Source organism: Megachile rotundata, chromosome 12, assembly GCF_050947335.1.
Source record: "Megachile rotundata isolate GNS110a chromosome 12, iyMegRotu1, whole genome shotgun sequence".
Classification (NCBI taxonomy): Eukaryota; Metazoa; Arthropoda; class Insecta; order Hymenoptera; family Megachilidae; genus Megachile; species Megachile rotundata.
Genome location: NC_134994.1, coordinates 9,962,241 through 9,982,954, shown reverse-complemented (window position 1 = coordinate 9,982,954; position 20,714 = coordinate 9,962,241). Strand labels below are relative to the sequence as shown.

General features: G+C 41.0%; 3 protein-coding genes across 3 annotated transcripts in view; 1 reads left to right on the top strand and 2 right to left on the bottom strand.

Annotated features, from left to right (window-relative positions):
- The window catches only part of LOC100882032 (cytochrome P450 6j1-like), a 33,323-nt gene extending 18,579 nt beyond the window's left edge, over positions 1-14,744 (bottom strand). Inside the window, exon 1 of the mRNA XM_003702245.3 lies at positions 11,659-14,744. Within this exon, the coding sequence (XP_003702293.2) occupies positions 13,180-14,685 (1,506 nt within the window). The 5' untranslated portion in view covers positions 14,686-14,744 and the 3' untranslated portion in view covers positions 11,659-13,179. The remainder of the gene's footprint in view (positions 1-11,658) is intronic.
- The window catches only part of LOC100883355 (protein Fe65 homolog), a 186,144-nt gene that overhangs the window by 3,639 nt on the left and 161,791 nt on the right, over positions 1-20,714 (top strand). Inside the window, exon 2 of the mRNA XM_076538106.1 lies at positions 15,264-15,317. The gene's annotated coding sequence lies outside the window, so the exon portion shown is untranslated. The remainder of the gene's footprint in view (positions 1-15,263; positions 15,318-20,714) is intronic.
- LOC100883243 (Cytochrome P450 309a2) lies at positions 18,788-20,515 on the bottom strand. Its single transcript, XM_003702171.3, is given in 1 exon segment — positions 18,788-20,515. A coding segment is annotated over 1 exon segment (1,533 nt). The 5' UTR covers positions 20,444-20,515; the 3' UTR covers positions 18,788-18,910.

Sequence of the window (20,714 nt, the reverse complement as noted above, 5' to 3'; positions counted from 1 at the left end):
TCCTCTCTGATCAAACTTCGATGGTATTTATTAGCATTCAAATATACACCGACGCTCGGTATACTCATTAATTTCAACTTTAGTGAACGATCAGTTTTCTTATATTAAACACACCTTTTGAAGGATGATCTATGTTCAATCTTGAAATATCTTAAATATGATCATGGTTATATTGACGTATATTTTTAATTAAACTTCGTTTCCCATATAATTGGTTTGTTCGTGTCAATGTTGAGTGATGAGTTTTTGAAGAAAACAATTGACGACGTTCATAACTCAAAAGAAGTAAGCAATATCAAAGATCAATACAATTTGTACAACACAACACAATACAAAAAGGAAGCAATTTCAACACATGTATCACATACGAGTTCAAAAAGCGTACGAAATTTATCGTTGTATGAAACGTGACATAGATGTTAGTGTGTGTTCAAGGTGTTCTTTATCATTTTCTCCTGAAAACAGTTTCCCGTTTCTTTGCATATTCATCGAACAACCACAGTTGCACCATTACGTGCCTCCAGCTTAATGTCGGTAAATGCATATTCGAGCTTATTCGCGATGCTTTAACCAAGGACTATCTGTAATCAATATTTGCGTGTCGGTTTCACGTGCACCGTTAACTGCTATTGACCAGAATGCCACTCGTTCCGAGCATCGTTTCCTTCGATAACGACCCTATAAGGATTCCGAAAGGGATCCTCGAATCTATAGGTTTACACTTAATTCTGATACGCCGGCTACTACGGAAACCCCGTTTATACGGTAACTGCTCTCCGATGTTGGATTTATGAACTTGCCTCTATCAAATTCAATAATACAGCAACCACCGATGATTTACAGGAAGGCCGTGAGCCGTCGATGGATCGCAATAATCCGTCAAAGCGATAAATCTATTTTAAAAATTCAACGGGTATAGTTATATCTACTGGATGCGAGAGGACACCGATTTCATTTATGTTTCATTTAGGACGTAGGAACCGACGAATGAATCTACGACCGCATAGGATCACGGGTGAAATTTTTATCTTAACATTCTTGTAATTAAGTTGTCATGCGTGAAATTTGCTATACGTTATATTGCTACTTGTGGAATTTATTTTGCGTTATATCGCCACTTGTGGAATTGGCTACGCGTTATATTGCCACTCGTGGAATTTGCTGCGCGTTATATCGCCACGCGTGAAATTTTCTACGCGTTGTATTGCCATGCGTGAAATTTTCTACGCGTTATATTGCCACGCATGGAATTTGCTACGCGTTGTATCGCCACGCGTTAGAGTGCCACTCGTGGAATTCGCCACGCGTTATATCGCCACGCGTGAAATTTTCTACGCGTTATATTGCCACACGTGAAATTTTCTACGCGTTATATTGCCACGCGTGGAATTTGTTACGCGTTGTATCGCCACGCGTTAGAGTGCCACTCGTGGAATTCGCCACGCGTTATATCGCCACGCGTGAAATTTTCTACGCGTTATATCGCCACGCGTCAAATTTCCAACGCGTTATATTGCCACTCGTGGAATTCGCTTTGCGTTATATCGCCACGCGTGGAATTTGCTGCGCGTTATATCGCCACGCGTGGAATTTGCTGCGCATTATATCGCCACGCGTGGAATTTTCTACGCGTTATATCGCCACGCGTGGAATTTGCTGCGCGTTATATCGCCACGCGTGGAATTTGCTGCGCATTATATCGCCACGCGTGGAATTTTCTACGCGTTATATCGCCACGCGTGGAATTTGCTGCGCGTTATATCGCCACGCGTGGAATTTGCTGCGCGTTATATCGCCACGCGTGGAATTTGCTGCGCGTTATATCGCCACGCGTGGAATTTTCTACGCGTTATATCGCCACGCGTGGAATTTGCTGCGCATTATATCGCCACGCGTGGAATTTTCTACGCGTTATATCGCCACGCGTGGAATTTGCTGCGCGTTATATCGCCACGCGTGGAATTTGCTGCGCATTATATCGCCACGCGTGGAATTTTCTACGCGTTATATCGCCACGCGTGGAATTTGCTGCGCGTTATATCGCCACGCGTGGAATTTGCTGCGCGTTATATCGCCACGCGTGGAATTTTCTACGCGTTATATCGCCACGCGTGGAATTTGCTGCGCGTTATATCACCACGCGTGGAATTTGCTGCGCGTTATATCGCCACGCGTGGAATTTATTGTGCGTTATATCGCCACGCGTTGTATTGCTACGCGTGAAATTTTCTACGCGATATATTGCCACGCGTTATATCGTCACGCATTGTATTGCCACTCGTGGAATTTGCCACGCGTTATATCGTCACGCATTTTATTACCACTTGCAGCCAAATTTCCAAATTCCAAAATTTATAATTTCCTGTTCTTCAAATTTCCACCTCTCCAAATTACCAATCTATCACCTAATAAATGAAATCATATGGAAATCGTCATAAAGTCCACGCTTGGAAGTATGGAAATAAAAGGACCATATTTAGCAGAATATTTTTTTGGTTGACGAGTTAATTGGATCATAGGAGGTTCATTACCTGGGCGCGTGTCGCGCGACACGATGGCAAGAAAAAGAAAATAAAAGGAAGAAAAACGGATGAAAAGAGGAATTCCATCTGTCGAACTTATAAACGATCACCCTTCGTCCCGATTTCATTTCACGAGCCGTCGCGCATCTAGACGTTTCTTCCTTCCTCAACCCACTCATAATTGTCATAACTTCCTGCGTTTTCTCGCCCTTTTATACCTATCACCGTTCCACCTCCGTCTTTCTTTCTTCCCGTTGGTAAGACCGCCACAGAGGAAGACATTAGAAATAAATTACCGAGACGCGTCAGGAACTGATAAAATATTCCCGAACTGGCGATATTAGCGAAGAAGGAACGCGGTAATAATTTTCTACGGGTGATCTAGAAATTTAACTGTCACTCGAAATGAATTATATCGCTCGATAAATCGTTACGTTACTACCGTCCTAATATTCAAACAGTTATTGCTCGATATTTCTCATTAATTGATCTTTTCTTTGATATCGTCTATTTGAACAAATGGTATTTGCCTTTGTCGATATGTTTTTTTGAGCAAAGTTTGAACATGCTTTGTTGGGATCCTAAAATAACTGTCTGCTTAAATATTAATTTCAGTAGGAAATTAATAACTCGTAATTATACGTTTGTTCTTTGACCCAATTGGTAATTAAACATGTAGTACAATTTCGATAATAAACTAATTTGATCGTTGATTCGTAATTACATTAAATCCAAGAACGTCTCGCACTTTAATAACGAACCAACTTTGTATTAATTCCTAATTGTCAGAAGATGAGACTTATTGTTATAAATTTATGTTTGCAACTTTAACGAAGCCCGTAAGTCTGCTTAACTTCTGGTAATTCAACAGAAAGTATTTCATCGAGCGACTTGACTTCAGAACTGAATGAAGCAATTTTAGTTGTTATCTGGCCAGAAATTATCATCGCAGAAACGTTCACAGGTCGAGACGTAAATTTCATTAATTACGATATCGAAAACCTAATTAACATTTCCGCGATGTTTCACAGTTCCAGCGGAGAATCAGAAACTTCAGACCTGTATCTGTGACTTCTACTCTTAAGGGGATTGGTTGATAAATGGAAAATCTAATTGTATCGTGTTAACTAGAAATTCTCATTTTGTAACAAATTTTCAGATTGTTAAAATTACACCTCTCGAATTTTTTAATTCTTGAATTCTCAAGTTATCAAGTGTTTTAATTACTAATTTTTAAGTTGTGAAATTGTGAATTTCTAGGTTGTGAAATTTGGAAATTTTCAGATTATTAAAATTATTACACCTCTCAAATTTTTAAATTCTCAAGTTATCAAGTTTCCTAATTCCAAATTTCTAAGTTCTGAAATTTCGAATGGCTTGTGAAATTTTGGAATTTTCTCAAGTGAAAATTCTAGGGACGAATGGTGTAATGGCACGAACGAGATAACGAAATTTTGTAACATTAATATTTGCAAATTTTTAGATTATTAAAATTTCTCAAATTTTTTAATTCCTAAACTCTCAAGTTATCAAACTTTCTAATTCCAAACTTTTAAGTTATAAAATTCCGAATTTCTAGGTTGTGAAATTTAAAAATTTTTCCAAGTGAGAATTGTAGAAACGAATGGTGTAGCGTCACGAACTGATAACGAGATCACACGTGAAGTTCCCTCCGTCAGCGATATTACTAATTTGGAAAGAAAAGTTGTGTCGCAACTTGTCTCTATCAACCTGGTGAGACTTTGTCTTCTAGCCGGTTTACAGAAACCTTTCCCGTTGTGTAACTAGGGGGCCAAGTAACAGAGGGAGTCTCCCGAGAACTTTCGACCTGAAAATTCAATTTCCATCGCGAGCTTCGCAGCAATGTCTCGCGACCTTTTTCCCTTCTTCCTCTTCGTCGTCCTTTTCTTTTTTTCTTCACGGATCTTATCTCGCCCGAGAGACGCGGAACACCTAGACAGACGATTTTTACCTCTTTCTCGAATTTTTTTTTCTTTTCGGTTTCTCCCCCTCGTGTGTCAAGAACGGGAGGTGGTGGGTGATAAGAAGAACGACAAAACGAAAGGGAATGCTCCCTTCGAGACAACGTTTTGTGCCAACACCATCCCACTACTTACCTGTCGTTGTAGACATTCAAAAGCGTAGCTTCTTGTGGATTTTATTTTACGATTGGTTTCTAGGTAACGGAAAACGGGAAATCGATTTCCAACGTAACTTTATGGTCGCGTGTAATACAAACTGGATGATAGAAACGTTGCCAACGACAGCTGTCAGACGTATGAAATACGGTTTGACTGTTGCATTCGATACTGGACACGTACACAACCTGCACACACGCAACTTTTTAAAGCCTCGAAAGTGCTCGTCTAATGAAATACTTTGAGACCGGCGTTACCGGTATTGCGATATGTTCGACAATATTTGTGCAGTGTCCTGGCATTAATACGTGTGGTAGATTGAACGGAAAAGGGAGGTCGTATCTCACCGCAGGAAAGGAGTACACCTGTTACGCTGCTGAATACATGATTCTGTGCTTCCATGTACCTATGCATATGCATATGCAACTTTTTCTGCGATAGAAACGAACGTACAATTACTCGTATTCGAAACGGATATTAAACATGCGAGCTCTTTCAATTTTCTTTATTGATAAGCTGTATGAAATTACTGAACAATATTCTTTGTTCTTTAACACTTGGGCCAATGATCATAAAATCAATCTTTAACACCTCTCTACGGTGCACCTCTTCGTCAGTTTATTTTTACGATTATTTATTTTTAATACAGTCGGACAATTTTTAAATTACATATGATCGATTAAATAGAAATTCAGAGATGTCTAAAAAATGATGGAGCTTTTAAGGAGTCTCTACCGAACGTGAAGGATGTCGCGCACAATTTCGACACCTTCAGAGGAGGCATTGTAGGAGGGTTGGCTTATCCTTTCTGTCGACAATATTGAGGTTTGTACCGTCCAGCAGGGTTCAAGGGTGATGCTTAAAGGCTGATGTCCTATCGCTATCCTAGTATCTCGACTAACTGGTAGAGAGGGTCCATCGTGTTCAGCCCAATACCTGTGTCTCGTATAGGTGTGCGTGTACCATCTTTGCTAGAGAACCAACTACGGAAGGATAACACCATTTTATGTCCCCGGGAGGTCGTAAAGATACCGAGCAGACGTGCCTTCCTACGTCTTTTCCTTCCTTCTTCAACGTCGAATCTATCCGCCCATACACGCACGAAACGAACGCGCAACAGAATTGTTCTTATCCTTCCTTCGTGCGTCTCTTTTCGCACGTACCTCGGAGATCGATTCGTTTGTTAACCGAACCGGGTAACGCGATAAATAAGGGGGTGGATAAACCGTGTGTATATTAGCTTTTGTGCGAAATTGAATTTAGAAGGAGAAATACGGTTGCTTGGAGGGGGATGTGGGTGGGAATTGGGGTGATCGAGATTTCTGGAAGGCGGGAATTTTGGATGTGGGTATTTGGGGTGGGAGGTATTTGGAGATCTGGGTACTTGGGGGTGTAGGTAGGTGAGGACGTTGGTATTTGGGAGTTGGTGGTATTTGGAGATGTGGGTATTTGGGGATGTAGGTAGTTGGGGACGTTGGTATTTGAGGACGTTGGTATTTGGGGGTTAGGGATATTTGGAGATGTGGGTATTTGGGGATGTAGGTATTTGGGCATGTAGGTAGTTGGGGACGTTGGTATTTGGGGGTTAGAGATATTTGGAGATGTGAGTATTTGGGGGTATAGGTATTTGGAGACGTTGTTATTTGGGGGTTAGAGATATTTGGAGATGTGGGTATTTGGGGATGTAGGTAGTTGGGGACGTAGATACTTGAGGACGTTGGTATTTGGGGGTTAGAGATATTTGCAGATGTGGGTATTTGGGGATGTAGGTAGTTGGAGACGTTGGTATTTGGGGACGTTGGTATTTGGGGGTTAGAGATATTTGGAGATGTGAGTATTTGGGGGTATAGGTATTTGGAGACGTTGTTATTTGGGGGTTAGAGATATTTGGAGATGTGGGTATTTGGGGATGTAGGTAGTTGGGGACGTAGATACTTGAGGACGTTGGTATTTGGGGGTTAGGGATATTTGGAGATGTGGATATTTGGGGATGTAGGTAGTTGGGGACGTAGGTACTTGGGGACATTGATATTTGGGGGTTAGATATATTTTGAGATGTGGGTATTTGGGGGTGTAGGTATTTGGAGACGTTGTTATTTGGGGGTTAGAGATATTTGCAGATGTGGGTATTTGGGAATGTAGGTAGTTGGGGACGTAGGTACTTGGGAACGTTGGTATTTAGGGGTTAGAGATATTTGGAGATGTGGTTATTTTGGAGTGTAGGTATTTGGAGACGTTGGTATTTGAGGGTTAGAGATATTTGGAGATGTGGCTATTTGGGGGTGAAGGCATTTGGAGACGTAGGTAATTGGGGACGTAAGTATTTGGGGGTTGGAGGTATTGGTGAACGTAGGTACTTGGTCTTTATAACTATTTGGAGATACAGGAATTTGGAGATTTGTCACTTAGGAATTTAACAATTTGAAATTTATGAATGTGGAAATTACTTCAGAAATCTTCACTTTCTGCAAACTCTGAAATCAACACCTATAAAATTTCTAAATTCCCCAATGAAATCATTCCACTTCCAGCCTTCCTATTTATCATTTCTCCGTACTTCCACCTGCTAAATTTCCAGCTGAAGACCATAACTTCGAAGTAGAACATAAACTACAAATGTAACCACGCATTCCATCATTACATAATGAAGATAAATGAAACAGTGCGCAATGATTAATCAGAGTTGCATGGGGTAATTAACACTCGGGACACGAATTTTATTGTACAGTCTGAGCAACGCTTTCTGTTCTCAAGGACTTTCTCAATAGCAGAAACGCAATGGCCGATGAAGCCTTTATCGGCTGTCAGGCAACACTGGTGACCAGTGCATTGTAACTGGTGGAGATTAAAGCTATTGTTTTCGTGATTGCTCGAATCCAATGACCCAAGGGAGCACGTGAAACGAGAAATAGAGAAACTTCTTTCGAAAGTAGCCTCTGTTCGTTTGTTAGCTACACGTAGCGATCTCGTTCAACGGTATACGCTAGCTTTGTTAATTTCCGGTAATAGAGTATCCCGTCTTATACCGGGGCTGGCTACTTTTGCTGAGAATCGACTTTTATCGGTGCTCGAACGGTTATTCGTTTCAGCTCGTTACTGTTCGAAAGATTCGTTTTATTCTCGGTTCAGCAGTCGACCGAGTGATCGATACTTTATAAACTGGCAACATTTTCTGTATCGGTTGCCTCTTGTTATTACGAGTTCGTAGTTGCATGTAAACCGTCACAAAAGAAATAAAACGATTCGGTTTTCTGTCGAATGTTACAATGCAAAAATGTTTCTCGATCATGTTAATCTTTAAATAAGTTTAGCGCGAATAATAAAAGATACTGGGATAAATAATACATATTTCATGATCTTGCACTATTTATGACGCATGTAATTTTAATATTCACTATCATCATTCATTAACCGAGAATTCATTTTGTATCCAAGATCGTTTGTATTCTGATCTATCGTCGAACGTGTTAATCATTCGACACGAAATCGTCATGCAGCGAATAATTCACACATCGACAAAGGCAGAAATGACTTATTCTTTATAATCTGCCCAGCGATCCCCCAAGCTCAGGCCAGACCTTTGCCGGCTAAATGAACCTCTAAATCACTCAGACACGATTTATTATCGTTATTACGCGTCGTCGCTGGGTGGGGCACGGCAGAACAGGAAAAGCCAGCAAAAAACGAGAAATAGATAGACAGCGGAAAAGAGAAGGAAAAATAGGATTGGCGTTAGTGTTTACCGGCCGTTCCCGCGGGAATCATCCGTCGGATAGCACTGAATGCCACTATCCGCTGCACTTTGTTCACCCGTTCGCAGTAGCAATGTTTCAAACCCGTAGTTTTTTGAGTTTTTTTTTATTCTGTTTTACACACTTTACTATCCTGCCCATCCCACCTTTAATGCGGTTCCCGTTTCACTCGCAGCTGCACAACCGCGTAAAAATTTCCGTATCATATCGCGTTAGACAGGAAAATGAAATTTTGCAGTTCGAGCCATGCGATTTGTATTGTGGCAAAGCTGCGAAACGTGGGACGATAGATCTGATGAATCGTTGTTTTGTTGTGTGAGGGACAATGCGTAGAGATGCGAGGTGTGGAGATACTAGGTGGAAATATATCGTGTATGGAGGTGATAGGTATATCATGCATTGGAGAGATATCGCGCGTGGAGATACTAGATGGGGTGCCACGCGTGGAAATATTAGGTGGTGAGGTGCCACGTGTGGAGATACTGGATGATACGCGTGGAGATGTTAGGTGGTGAGATTCCACGAGTGGAGATACTGCGCGGGACGATACCGCGCATGGAGATACAATGCGTAGAAGTATCATGCGTGGAAATACCACATATGGAAGTACCATGCGTCGAAATACCACGTGAGTAGATACCACGCGTGTAAATACCACATATGGAAGTGCCATGCGTCGAAATACCACGTGAGTAGATATTATGCGTGTAAATACCACATATGGAAGTACCATGTGTGTAAATACCACATATGGAAGTACCATGCGTCGAAATACCATGTGAGTAGATACCACGCGTGTAAATATAACATATGGAAGTACCATGCGTCAAAATACCACATATGGAAGTACCATGCGTCGAAATACCACGTGAGTAGATACCACGCGTGTAAATACCACATATGGAAGTACTATGCGTCGAAATACCACGTGAGTAGATACCACGCGTGTAAATACCACATATGGAAGTGCCATGCGTCGAAATACCACGTGAGTAGATACGACACGTGTAAATACCACATATGGAAGTGCCACGCGTCGAAATACCACGTGAGTAGATACCACGCGTGTAAATACCACATATGTAGTACTATGCGTCGAAATACCACGTGAATAGATACCACGCGTGTAAATACCACATATGGAAGTACCACGCGTCGAAATACCACGTGAGTAGATACCACGCGTGTAAATACCACATATGCAAGTACCATGCGTCAAAATACTACGTGAGTAGATACCACACGTGTAAACACCACACATGGGATCCAACACGTAGAATTTCTTCCGCGCAGTAAACTAATGAGTGGAAAACTAACAACAGGTAATAAACTAACGTGTATTAAGTTAACGTATGATAAACTGATCCAATATAACATGCTCCCACCTGCTTCTCTGACCTAGGTCTTTCAAGATTTAAAGGTAACAGGTGCTTAATAACGTAACGATTTAAAACGATTTTTCGATTCCCGAGAAGACATTCAATTTTCCAGCTACAGTTTCCCGATATTTCCCGGGTGGTGTGTGTTGATAGGCGCGAGAGGGAGAAAATCTGTGTATACAATCGGAACGGTAGAAGAAGAACGAAAGACAAAGGAAATAGAGAGTGGAAGGAGAGGAAGGATAACAGCAGGAAGACTGAAAGAGAGGGATCCTTTCCAGGGCGATGCTAGCTCCTAATTGCATGCCAGAGAGTGACTGCATCTCCTCCCTTTTCCATACTATTTTCACCCTTCCTACCTTCTCTCTCTCTGGGTATTTGCAAGCTACCCAACCCTCTAACAGCACGCCACTCCGGAAACGTGGCATAAGAAACGTTATTGCGCCACTCCGTGAAATTTCCTGGTACGACCCTGTCGCTGTCCCCTTTTCTCCATTCCGTTGAACCACCCCCTCTCGACGATGTGCATTCGGCAAAGCAAGTATATTACGCTCGGGGTTGACGTTCTTCCGGTATCCTTGCGACTGGCCTGTTAATATCGAACAAGATTGCGCGGAAAGAAAATACTGGAATCACGAGGGGATGAAATTGATTAACGGTGCTCAATTGGGAGTTGAGTTTTATGTGCTATTTATTACGGCAATCAATCCTTTTCGACGCATTCGGATTTTCTTGTTATTTCAGTTAAGGGTTGCAGAAATATGTACATTTAGGAATTCGGTGATATTGAAACTTGGATATTTTGTAATTTGAAAATTTGTTCCGTGCTAATTTAATTTGGAAGTTTGAATATGTAGAAATGCAGGAATAGTAAATTGAGAACTGTGAAAGCGTAATTCGAGATTGGTAGATGACTCGATACCGAAAAGTATCAATGTTCGAAAGGAATTAATTTATCGCCGTGGCTTTAGTCAAAAACAATCGAATTCATCTGTCGTCCTCTGTACATTCTGATAGTAATGTTCCATTTAAGAGGATTAGTTCGCTTCGTAATTTTCAATTTACTGCATCGCTGTTACCGGTGTCCGTTTTAATTAAATCAAGACCAACTTCTGCCCGGTGCTTCTATTCGATGCAACTGTACACTGTGTGAATTCGCGTAATTCGCTCAACTGATACATTTACAGGACATGATAAACTTCCAGCTATTGTTTGCTTTGCAATGATAACGTAATTATCAATCAATTCGTCCAAATTCATATGAGAACTAACTTCCACTTATTACTGTTATTATTCGTAAATTCAATTACTTTTCTCTGCTATGTTGCTAGCTTCAAAATTATTTTTTTAAACTGATGATATTTTTATATATACTATATACTTTAAATATATACTAAAATATATCGACATATATTAAAATATAATACAATCTACTGAAGTGTATTAAAATACGTTAGAATATAATGGAGGATTAATTTCACTAATTAAAATCACCCCTTTGTATTTTCGATGGTTATAATTTAGTGCAAATATCTTAAATTTTCATCCTATCCAAAATAAATGTTATACGACTTGTCACAAGACCTCGTTGAAAATTGACCATGTATGAATGAAGAAATGCATCCATGTCGAACCGCTAGCAAAGGGGTTGAAGAACTATGATTCGATTTCTCGACACGGTCGAAGGATACTAACGGTCCTGTATACCTGTTGATCCCCTTCGTCGGATCCTGTCCGTCCAACACGCTGGAGGGGGGTAAATAACTGGTGGGCAGGGATCAGGGGTGGAATTATGCTAGCTTCTCGAAAAGCAATAAAATAAATCATGCTACGGGAGAGGGCAGGAGTCGCGACTCTATCCACCTACCTCTGTCCTTCATTCTCTTCCGGCTTCAATAGGAGAAAGCTGTCGAGGAGACTCCTCCCTCGGGAAATCAGAGAAAGATGCACTACGACGCGAACAGCCACCTTCCCATCCCCTCTATCCTTCGTCGTATCCATCCTTCTGTTCATAGAACGACGATACACATTTTCGCTTTCTATACGGCACCGCGCGTGTACGATCTTTCTACTTTCTTTCGTTTCTCCACGGACAAACGTAGAACCGATCGGTCGTGACGGGAGATACGGCAGAAAGAAACGAGATAAAAGAACGGTGCTACTATCTGTTGAACGGGAAATGTACCGTATTCTGTCCTGGAAACTTCTGATCGCGTTTCTTTTATAATTTCAACGGGAACGTTACGTGCAAAGTGGATGAATATAAATTGAACGGATGTGATACTGGATTTCTTTGTTGGTGTTACGGTGCAAGGGAAAATAAAGAAAAATGATTTCAAAGATTACGATACAGTAGACTCTTGATATATTGCCACAAACCCGCACACTGATCTCTATACCTGTAGTTGAACGTTCAGTGTCCCATTTAATAAATTTTCAGACCTGTAAAAACTTTCAAAAGCATCGCAATCTTTCTGTGAATAAAGAACACCAACCTTTTATTAACAAATTTTTTATTTCATAAAAAAAAACGTATGATCGATTACACAATTTCACCTAAACGTCCCACAAACGCTTTCTCGGATTCTGTGATGGAAATAGCCTTGAACTAGGCTGTTATTTACTGCACAGCGTCAAGCTAGACTACCTACGTATAAAATATGAAATGTTTACACACACTACATATATTTTACGCAGTTACGTGTACATAACGATAGTGAACACGGAAGACCACTCAGAAAACTCATTCTTGTCTGCACATTCTGAGATGTGCGACAAATATACTTGAACTCGGTACACACTATTTTACTGCCGTTCTTATGTTACTTTTATATTTTTTCCTTGTCTTTACACCGCGCGAGACATCGATATCGATATCTAGATCTATGTTATCGATTTCTTTGATAGATGTACTTATTGAAGATTAATTGCTCTGTTTGTTACTTTTTATGAAATGGAGGCGTTAACTATCGCGCCTCAATCGCTCTCGTATACGTAATCATATCGTTGAGGTCTTACCAGTTTATCGTTTCTCTTATTGACGCAATTTTTATTCTTGTCACTCTGTAGATTGAATATTTACATCTTTATCGGCTATTATCGTAGTTAGACTTCACGACAACAAATAAACTTAATTAAAGATGTGTATACTAAATTGAAAACTAGTACACTGTGCAAAACATTTTTAAGAATAATTTGTTTATAACAAGTTGCAAAGATTTTAATTTAAAAATGCAAGTTAAAAAGATTAGGAGTCACAAAACTTGGAAATGTTTGGAAACTTGCAAACTCGTTATAGTACATGTTTTATTCCTTTCAAGTTCCACTACATATACTACAAATACCAACAATGCTGTCTGATCAGCGTAACACAAAATTAAAAGTTCGTTTAGACTTTCGTAATGTAAGCCCACAACCCTCCCACCGGGGCCATCAGGAAGTAATAAGGTGACATCTTTAGAGGAAGTTTCGTCTTAGGCGATAATTCTAGTTTATAGTTGTTTATCAAAGTAGCCAGAGCAGCTTTCATTTGCAACTGAGCCATTTTCATTCCGACACACATTCTTGGACCTTCTCCAAAAGGTAGGAAGGTCATTTTCACAATGCTTTGCTTCCTGTCCTCGCTGAATCTATCAGGATCGAATACCTCCGGGTTGGACCAGTATTGCGGGTCGTTTTGTAGTCCCTGATAAGCTACGACCACCTCTGTGCCAGGCTCCATGCGACATTTCAGTCCGTCTGATCCTTCCAGCTCGATTGTTTCTGTACATATCTTTGACAGTCCACCTAAACCGCTGTGACATCTCTGCGATTCGTTGATCACTTGATCCATGTATGTCATCTCCTTCAAACCATCGAACGTCAACACACCGTCGTACTTAGCGAGTTTAGACTTCACTTCTTCTCTCAGTTTCTCTTGAATGTCCGGATGTCTCGCTAACTGGAAACCGACAAAGCTGAGAGTGATGGCGGACGTTTCAAAACCGTCGACGTAAAAAGACATCGTCTCCGCAACGAGCGAATCTTCGTCTATGGTTTCGTTCGAATTCTTCGAAAGGTCCATCATCAGTTGCAGAAAATCGTTTCTGGGTGTGGGGTCTTTCTCTCTGAGCTTCAGGTTCTCCCTGATGGCGTTCCTGAAGAAAGCGTCGAACTCCGCGGTTATGAATTTCTGATTCAGGAGATTTCTCAGTTGCCTTATGAACAACGCGTTGTTTTCTATGGCTCTTTTCCAGCTGGACGAGAAGACTTCCTCGGAAACAGCGTCGAACGCCATGGGGTGCTTCTTGTCCTCGAAACAGAATCCTTCGATGCCCAGACCAGCGTTGGCTATAACTTCACCGGTGAATTTCGAGAACAGATACTTCAATTCGACCTCGTATTTGTTGTTCTCCTTTAGTCGTCGATTTAAAAAGTCTTCAAACTTTTTGCATACTCCCGCGACCGTCAGGAACAGCGTCTTTAGCCTAACGCTGGAAAACGCCCAGGTCAGACGTTTTCTAGCACGCGACCACTGCTCGCCGTAGCAGAAGAACGGGTTCTTGGAGAGTACAGGATCCAAATCTTCTCGAACTTCCAAGGCGTTTTTGTGGAAGCTCGAAAAATTGCTTTGCAACACTGTTTTCGCTAACTGAGGATCACGTATCACCAACACAGGATCCCACAATTTGTAATATCCGACCATGCTGTGCTTCTCGTTATCCTCGTACATTTTCGTATGCATGCAATGGAAATTCATTTTTAACGTTAGCACGGGCAGTATGTTACCGATCAACGGAATACATCCTTTGACGGTCGGTATACCGCGTCTCTTCCAGTAACTATACTTCTTCACTAGGTAAAGAACGAAAAGGACTATCACACTCACGGCGAGCTTCAAAAACACGGACGCCATACTTCCGTCTCGTTGTGCTCGCGGTTTGATACTGCTCTCGACTGTTAGAACGGGATTCTGTCAACTGTATATATAGCGTCGCGATTATAGGCGTATCAATTTAAAACGTAACACAGATATCAGGCACATGCATGAGATGTTGTTATCTTAATAGCTGACGTACGTCCTTGTGAACTCGAATGTCACTCTATTATTATTGTAAAATCGCTACTATGTGGCTGTTCCAGAAATAAAAAATGAGAGTGATAATGAAACTCCTGTAAATAGAAATTTGCAGTAGATTGTAGGAAATCTTGGGTTTAGGGAAATTTGCAAATTGGTGATTTGGATTGCAGATTGTCAAGGTGATTCTCTTTGGTGGTTCTCTTGAAAAATTGGGAAACTTGAAAATTTAGTTATTTGCAAATTTAAAATATTTTACAATTTCCATAAGGTGGAAATGTAAGAATTTTTCTGATCTCCAAAAAATTATAATTTTTTAAAAGTCGAATGAAATGATTGAACGTACAGTTAACAGGAAACCTTAATATCATAGTTTGTGCTCCTTCCACATTAACCATAGCCTTTTTCTGTTGCAGTGGTTCGTTTAATGCAGTGGCCTTCTTTAGGCGGTGAACTTCATGAAAACTTTGGTGAGTGCTGCTCAGATTTGTAATCCATCCTCCTCCTACGATGATACATGCCAAGTTTCTGCTGTTACCACACTAATGGCTAAGCTTCGCGAACTCTGTTCGTTTTCGCACTAGCCAAACTATCGGAAAACTGTTTTGTATTCTGAGAAACTCTTACCGTTTCGTTTCCGAGATGCAGCGCGGTATTATGCGGGTAGGATAAGTACCTAACGAAAGTATACTTAGATCCAACTTTGCATGGCAACTGTATTTTGCGATCTGCAAATCTGATCTCATTTTCAACGATGTTGAATCACATATAGGGGACAGTTCGCTCGTTATATTATTACGAGTAAGGTTGCAGCAATTGACAATGATACTTGCAAATTATTTTTATAGGATTTTGGCAATTTGATAATTGGAGCATTTGTAGAGGGAAGAAATTAGTAGAACCCGAAGATAAATTGAGCAGTTTAAATTTGTATATCTGGAGTTCGGGAAATTGTAATTAGTTAGCTGAGTGTGTCTAAACGTTGGGGATAGTCGATAGCTGTTGTCGAGGCTTCGGCGCGTTAATTAATTTAGGATGTATGGGCATCGATTTGTCGGCGAATTTTCCATTCGTCCGAGTCAATTAAATGGAGCTTAGATGTAGGCTGCTTCCGATAAAGGATCCTCTTGCCGCTCTTCCGTTGTCTGCCAAAGGCAGCCTCTGTAATTAAGTCGAGCCCACAGCAACGTCGCCTCCATTGTGCAGGGCAAATGGGCTGTTTAGCCCAGATACATGACTCCATCCCCCTGTTATTGTGCATGTACCGACGCAATCGATCAACCACCCCTTTGGCTCGCCCTCCGTCTGAGTCCCCTTCCTCTGAATTAGGTCTGTCATTTTACGTATTTCTATGTCATCTTTGATATAGAATTTGCATACTATCGTGCTTTCTTGATGGAAACACCATTCCAAAAGTAAGGACTTTGATAATTTTACAATTTTAAATCATAAACGATGTCACAAGGGTTTGATTTTAATTTTAGCGAGTTATACGACCCACATAAGCGTTTCATAGTTTTCGAAAATATAAATTTATCAGAAATGTTACCTTGCGGCAATGTACTCTATACAGGTTAGAAATTGCCATTTGATGAAAGTATGAATAAATGCGTCATTTAATATTTGAATAGCTTCCAAAGAATATTGCGTATTAAAGTGGTAATATAAGAACGTGTTTGATAAAACGGAATCCCAGGATTTGTAAACAACGTTTTACTTGGTCAGTGTGATAACAAAACATGCATGTCATATTCGTGTTCGCGACTTATCTTAAAAATGTTTATCTTCGAATGTTTGTATGTTTAAAGTTATCAAGCTGCTGTAGGGAATTTTCTGCGGATGTTGTTACGATGTATGCTGTTACCGTGTAAAAAGCTCGTTACACTTGTAGTTTAATAGTTGGGGTCCCCCTTGCAAGTGAGAATAATTTACACGTGGTTTGCGTGAACGTGTAACGTGGGTTGATAGAACGATCGCTGTAAATTGATGGATGTTCTCAGGTTCACCTTGAAGGAGCGTGGTTTGACCGAGGTCAGCCATTTATTACTGTGATATGTTTTTTATAGTGGACAGATAATTTGGGAGAATATTTCTACATTTTCCAAGTCAAAGTCCCCGAATTCCCAAGACGAAGAAGCGTTGTAAGCTTGCGAAGATCGATCCAGAATACTCGTTCCAGGAAGATTGATAAAAACTCTGGAAGTCTTTGCGTTGAAACCTTAGAACATCCGCCCGAAGGATTTGTGAAAGAACGAGTTTCAAGACGAAGTCAAATCTCGTCGAATGAAACCTGATTCGACGATAATAATACATGGTTTTCCCTTTTCGAGTGTATCTCGCCAAACAGTCCGAATCTCGTAAAAGGGAACGAAAATATTGTTTCAGGAAGATACATCGTGTCACCTCTTTCTTACCCTTTGTGTCTTAGTACGTGAGTGTGTGTAAGCACACGCTTATGTTGTGAAATGTACCTGGCTGAAGGATAGGAAATCCAGTTGAAACGAATTCAGGAAAATCCTCTCTAGGGAGTGGACGATTCGTGCAACTTCCCTGAACAGTTCCAGCGAACTCTTTGACACGGGACGCTTTAAAAACGTGCGAGGAATATCCAAACTACGTCACTTTGCCGAGTAACTATTTCTACCGATAAAAGGGATCCTCCTTTTTATACTTGTTCAAGAGAAATTACTTTCCATCGAAGATCAACTCTCTTCGACTCTTAATTTCCAACTTACCTTCGAATGTTTATCATCGTCAACCTCTGCGCCGCTCGCTGGAGATTCTCCGAGTTGGATGTTTGACGAGACTCTCTTTTAATTAAAGCAATTTTTGTTGAAAGGAGCGATGGAACGTGACGTAATTAATCCTGTAATTATTTATTTTAGGATCTTAGTTTTATGATCTTGGAGTGGATACTTTTCTCATTTGCAGTTCAAAGCTGCGATGGTCATATTTCTCGAATCTCTAAATTCCTAAATTTTTTAAACTTTAAATTCTCTCAAATATCTACAGACATCAAAGTTCTTCAAATCTCCCAATTTCCACAATCGCAATTTCCCCAATTTTTCTCAATTTATCAACTCAATTTGCAAATTCCCAATATCCTCAAGTTTTTCCAATTCCCCACAATATCTGAACTAGAGCAAATATCCAGATTGCCGTATACGGAACCGTGATAGCACCATAATTCCGCGAACGAATCTAGTTTTATAGGAAGCTTCCCCATCGTGAACTTTGGCGACAGGTTGCGAATATTTTAGCTACGTGGAAAGAATACGAAAAGTTGTTAGACATTGGCATCGGAGGTGTTACAACTACCATGATAGACGGTGACAATTACCGTCGACCCTGTACAATCAACTTCATGTAAGACGAGGGATATCGGATGTCCATCGATGCTCCTCTTGTCATTAAACCGCGTTTCTATCGATCAGCTGCGGTCTCGGAACCACCTGACGCTCCGAGAATCCGTCTCGTTCCTAAGGAATTACACGATGCTCGGATACACCGATCCGGAGTTGAATAACGGCTTCCTGTATCGGGAAATCTTGTCACGAATTCTTAAATCGATAAATCAATCGATTAAACACGCTGTTGCGGCGCTACGCCTCGTGCGAATTCTCGGTGTGTGACTATCCTCCTATCACGCTTGGATGTCCATTTTGACACCATTCTCACACGTGGTACTTTTTATTATCTGTGAGGATACGAAAGTAATTTTAAATCGCTTCAGAAGACATCTGAATGTGATGCAAGAAATAATAAGTTTAAAAGAGAGTTATCGAAAGCGTGCTGTTAATAAAAAATTGTTGATATACTTCTTTTGTTTACACGACTAGTGATTCGTGCTTATCGAACGATAAAAGTGATATAATCATTCCACGCCAATGAGACCTATCATGTCAGCGGTGAAAAATGTGAAGCAATTAAGATACAGCGATTTAATGATACGCCTCAAATTATTTTTGGCATTTTATCTGAGTTTAGCACAGATACATTACAGCTAAGTGAAATAAAAATTCAGAATATGTAAATAGCAATGTTAATATAAACTGCTATGTAACTAAATCTTTGAGATGTGAACCCATATTCCTCCAACGGGTGTCAACATGAAGGAATGAGACACATATTTCAAAGGCTGCTGCGTTTTCTTCGACAATTCCAATTTGTACTTGCTGAGCAAGGTAGCCACGCACGATTTCATTTGCAGCATCGCCATCTTCATGCCCACACACATTCTCGGGCCTTCTCCGAAAGGAAGATGAGTCATTTTCACGATATCCTGCTTTCTCTCTTCGTTGAAGCGTTCCGGGTCAAACAGTTCAGGGTCAGGCCAATATTTCGGGTCCCGTTGCAACGAGAAGTTGGGTATCATAACAATTGTGCCAGGCTGCACTCGACAGGACAGTCCATCGGATCCCTTCAATTCGATCGTTTCGGTACATTGCCTCTTAAGCGCGGATACAACGGGACAGCATCTTTGCGATTCGCTGATCACTTGATTGACTTGATCAGTTGATCACTTTGATCACATGTACGTCATTTCCTTCAGTGCTTCAAACGTCAGCACCCCATCATATTTCGCGATTTTGGACTTCACTTCCTGTCGCAATTTTTCTTGTACGTCCGGATGCGTCGCCAGATGAAAACCGAGGTAACTAAGGGTGATGCTGGATGTCTCTAAACCGTCCATGTACAAGGACAACGCTTCGGCTGTGATCGCTTCTTCGTCTATATTCTGTTTGTCCGTCTTTTCCATGTCGATCATCACCTGCAGATAATCGCTTCTTTCTCTCGGATCATTTCGTCTGATCTGCAGGTTCTCCTTCACGATGCCTCTGAACGTTTGATCGAGCTCCTTCGGTATGAACCTCAAACGCAAGAAATTTCTCAGTTCGGGAACGAAAAAGATAATTTGCAAGATACCCATGAAGAGGTTCGTTTTGAAAAGCGGTTCCAACATCGCATAGAACGCCATAGATTTCTTGTTATCGTCGAAGCAGTATCCCTCGATGCCCAGACCGGCGTTGGCCACAACTTCGCCGGTGAATTTCAAGAATAATTGCTTCAACTCGACCTCGTACTTGTCGCTGGTGGACAACTGCCGATTCAAAAAGTCCTCGAATTTTTTGCAGACTCCGTTAACGGCTCCGTGGAGTATCTTCAATTTCGCGTTCGAAAACGCGTTGGTCATTCGCTTCCTAGCGCGCGACCACGCTTCGCCTACGCTGAAAAATGGATTCTTCGAGAGTAGCGGATCCAGGTCCGGTCGCAGTATCATTCCGGTGTCGGCGAAACTCGAGAAATTCGTTTGCATCACTGTCTTTATTAGCTGCGGCTCGCGAACTAGCAGCACCGGTTTCAGAAATTTGTAGTATCCGACCATACTGTGCTCTTTGTGGTCGTCGTACACTTTCACGTTGTAGCTCAAGTGGCTGTACCTCAGGGTTAACACTGGCAACATGTTACCCAGAAGAGGAAGAACTCCGCTTGCCGTTGGAATTCCTCGTCGCTTCCAATAAGTGTACTTTTTAATTAGGTACACGGTCAACAGGACTAGGGCACCGATTAGAAGGGTCAAACACGCGGATGCCATCTTGGCAAAACGGTGCAGCGATGCTGTGTGCCACTATTCTGAACGACAACTGGCGCAATAAAATTGCTGTTGGGATGAACGTAGCATGATAACTCGTAGGAGCTGTATAGTCTGCGCAATGTCATTAATTAATGATACTACGTATATTTCAAATAATCGATACTCTTCGAATTGTTGTGCGTAATGTACCGAGGACTTATGTAAAATTTATGAGGACGAGCTAATTATGTAAAATTTATTCAAAGGCATTATTGTAATCGTAATTGTTGTT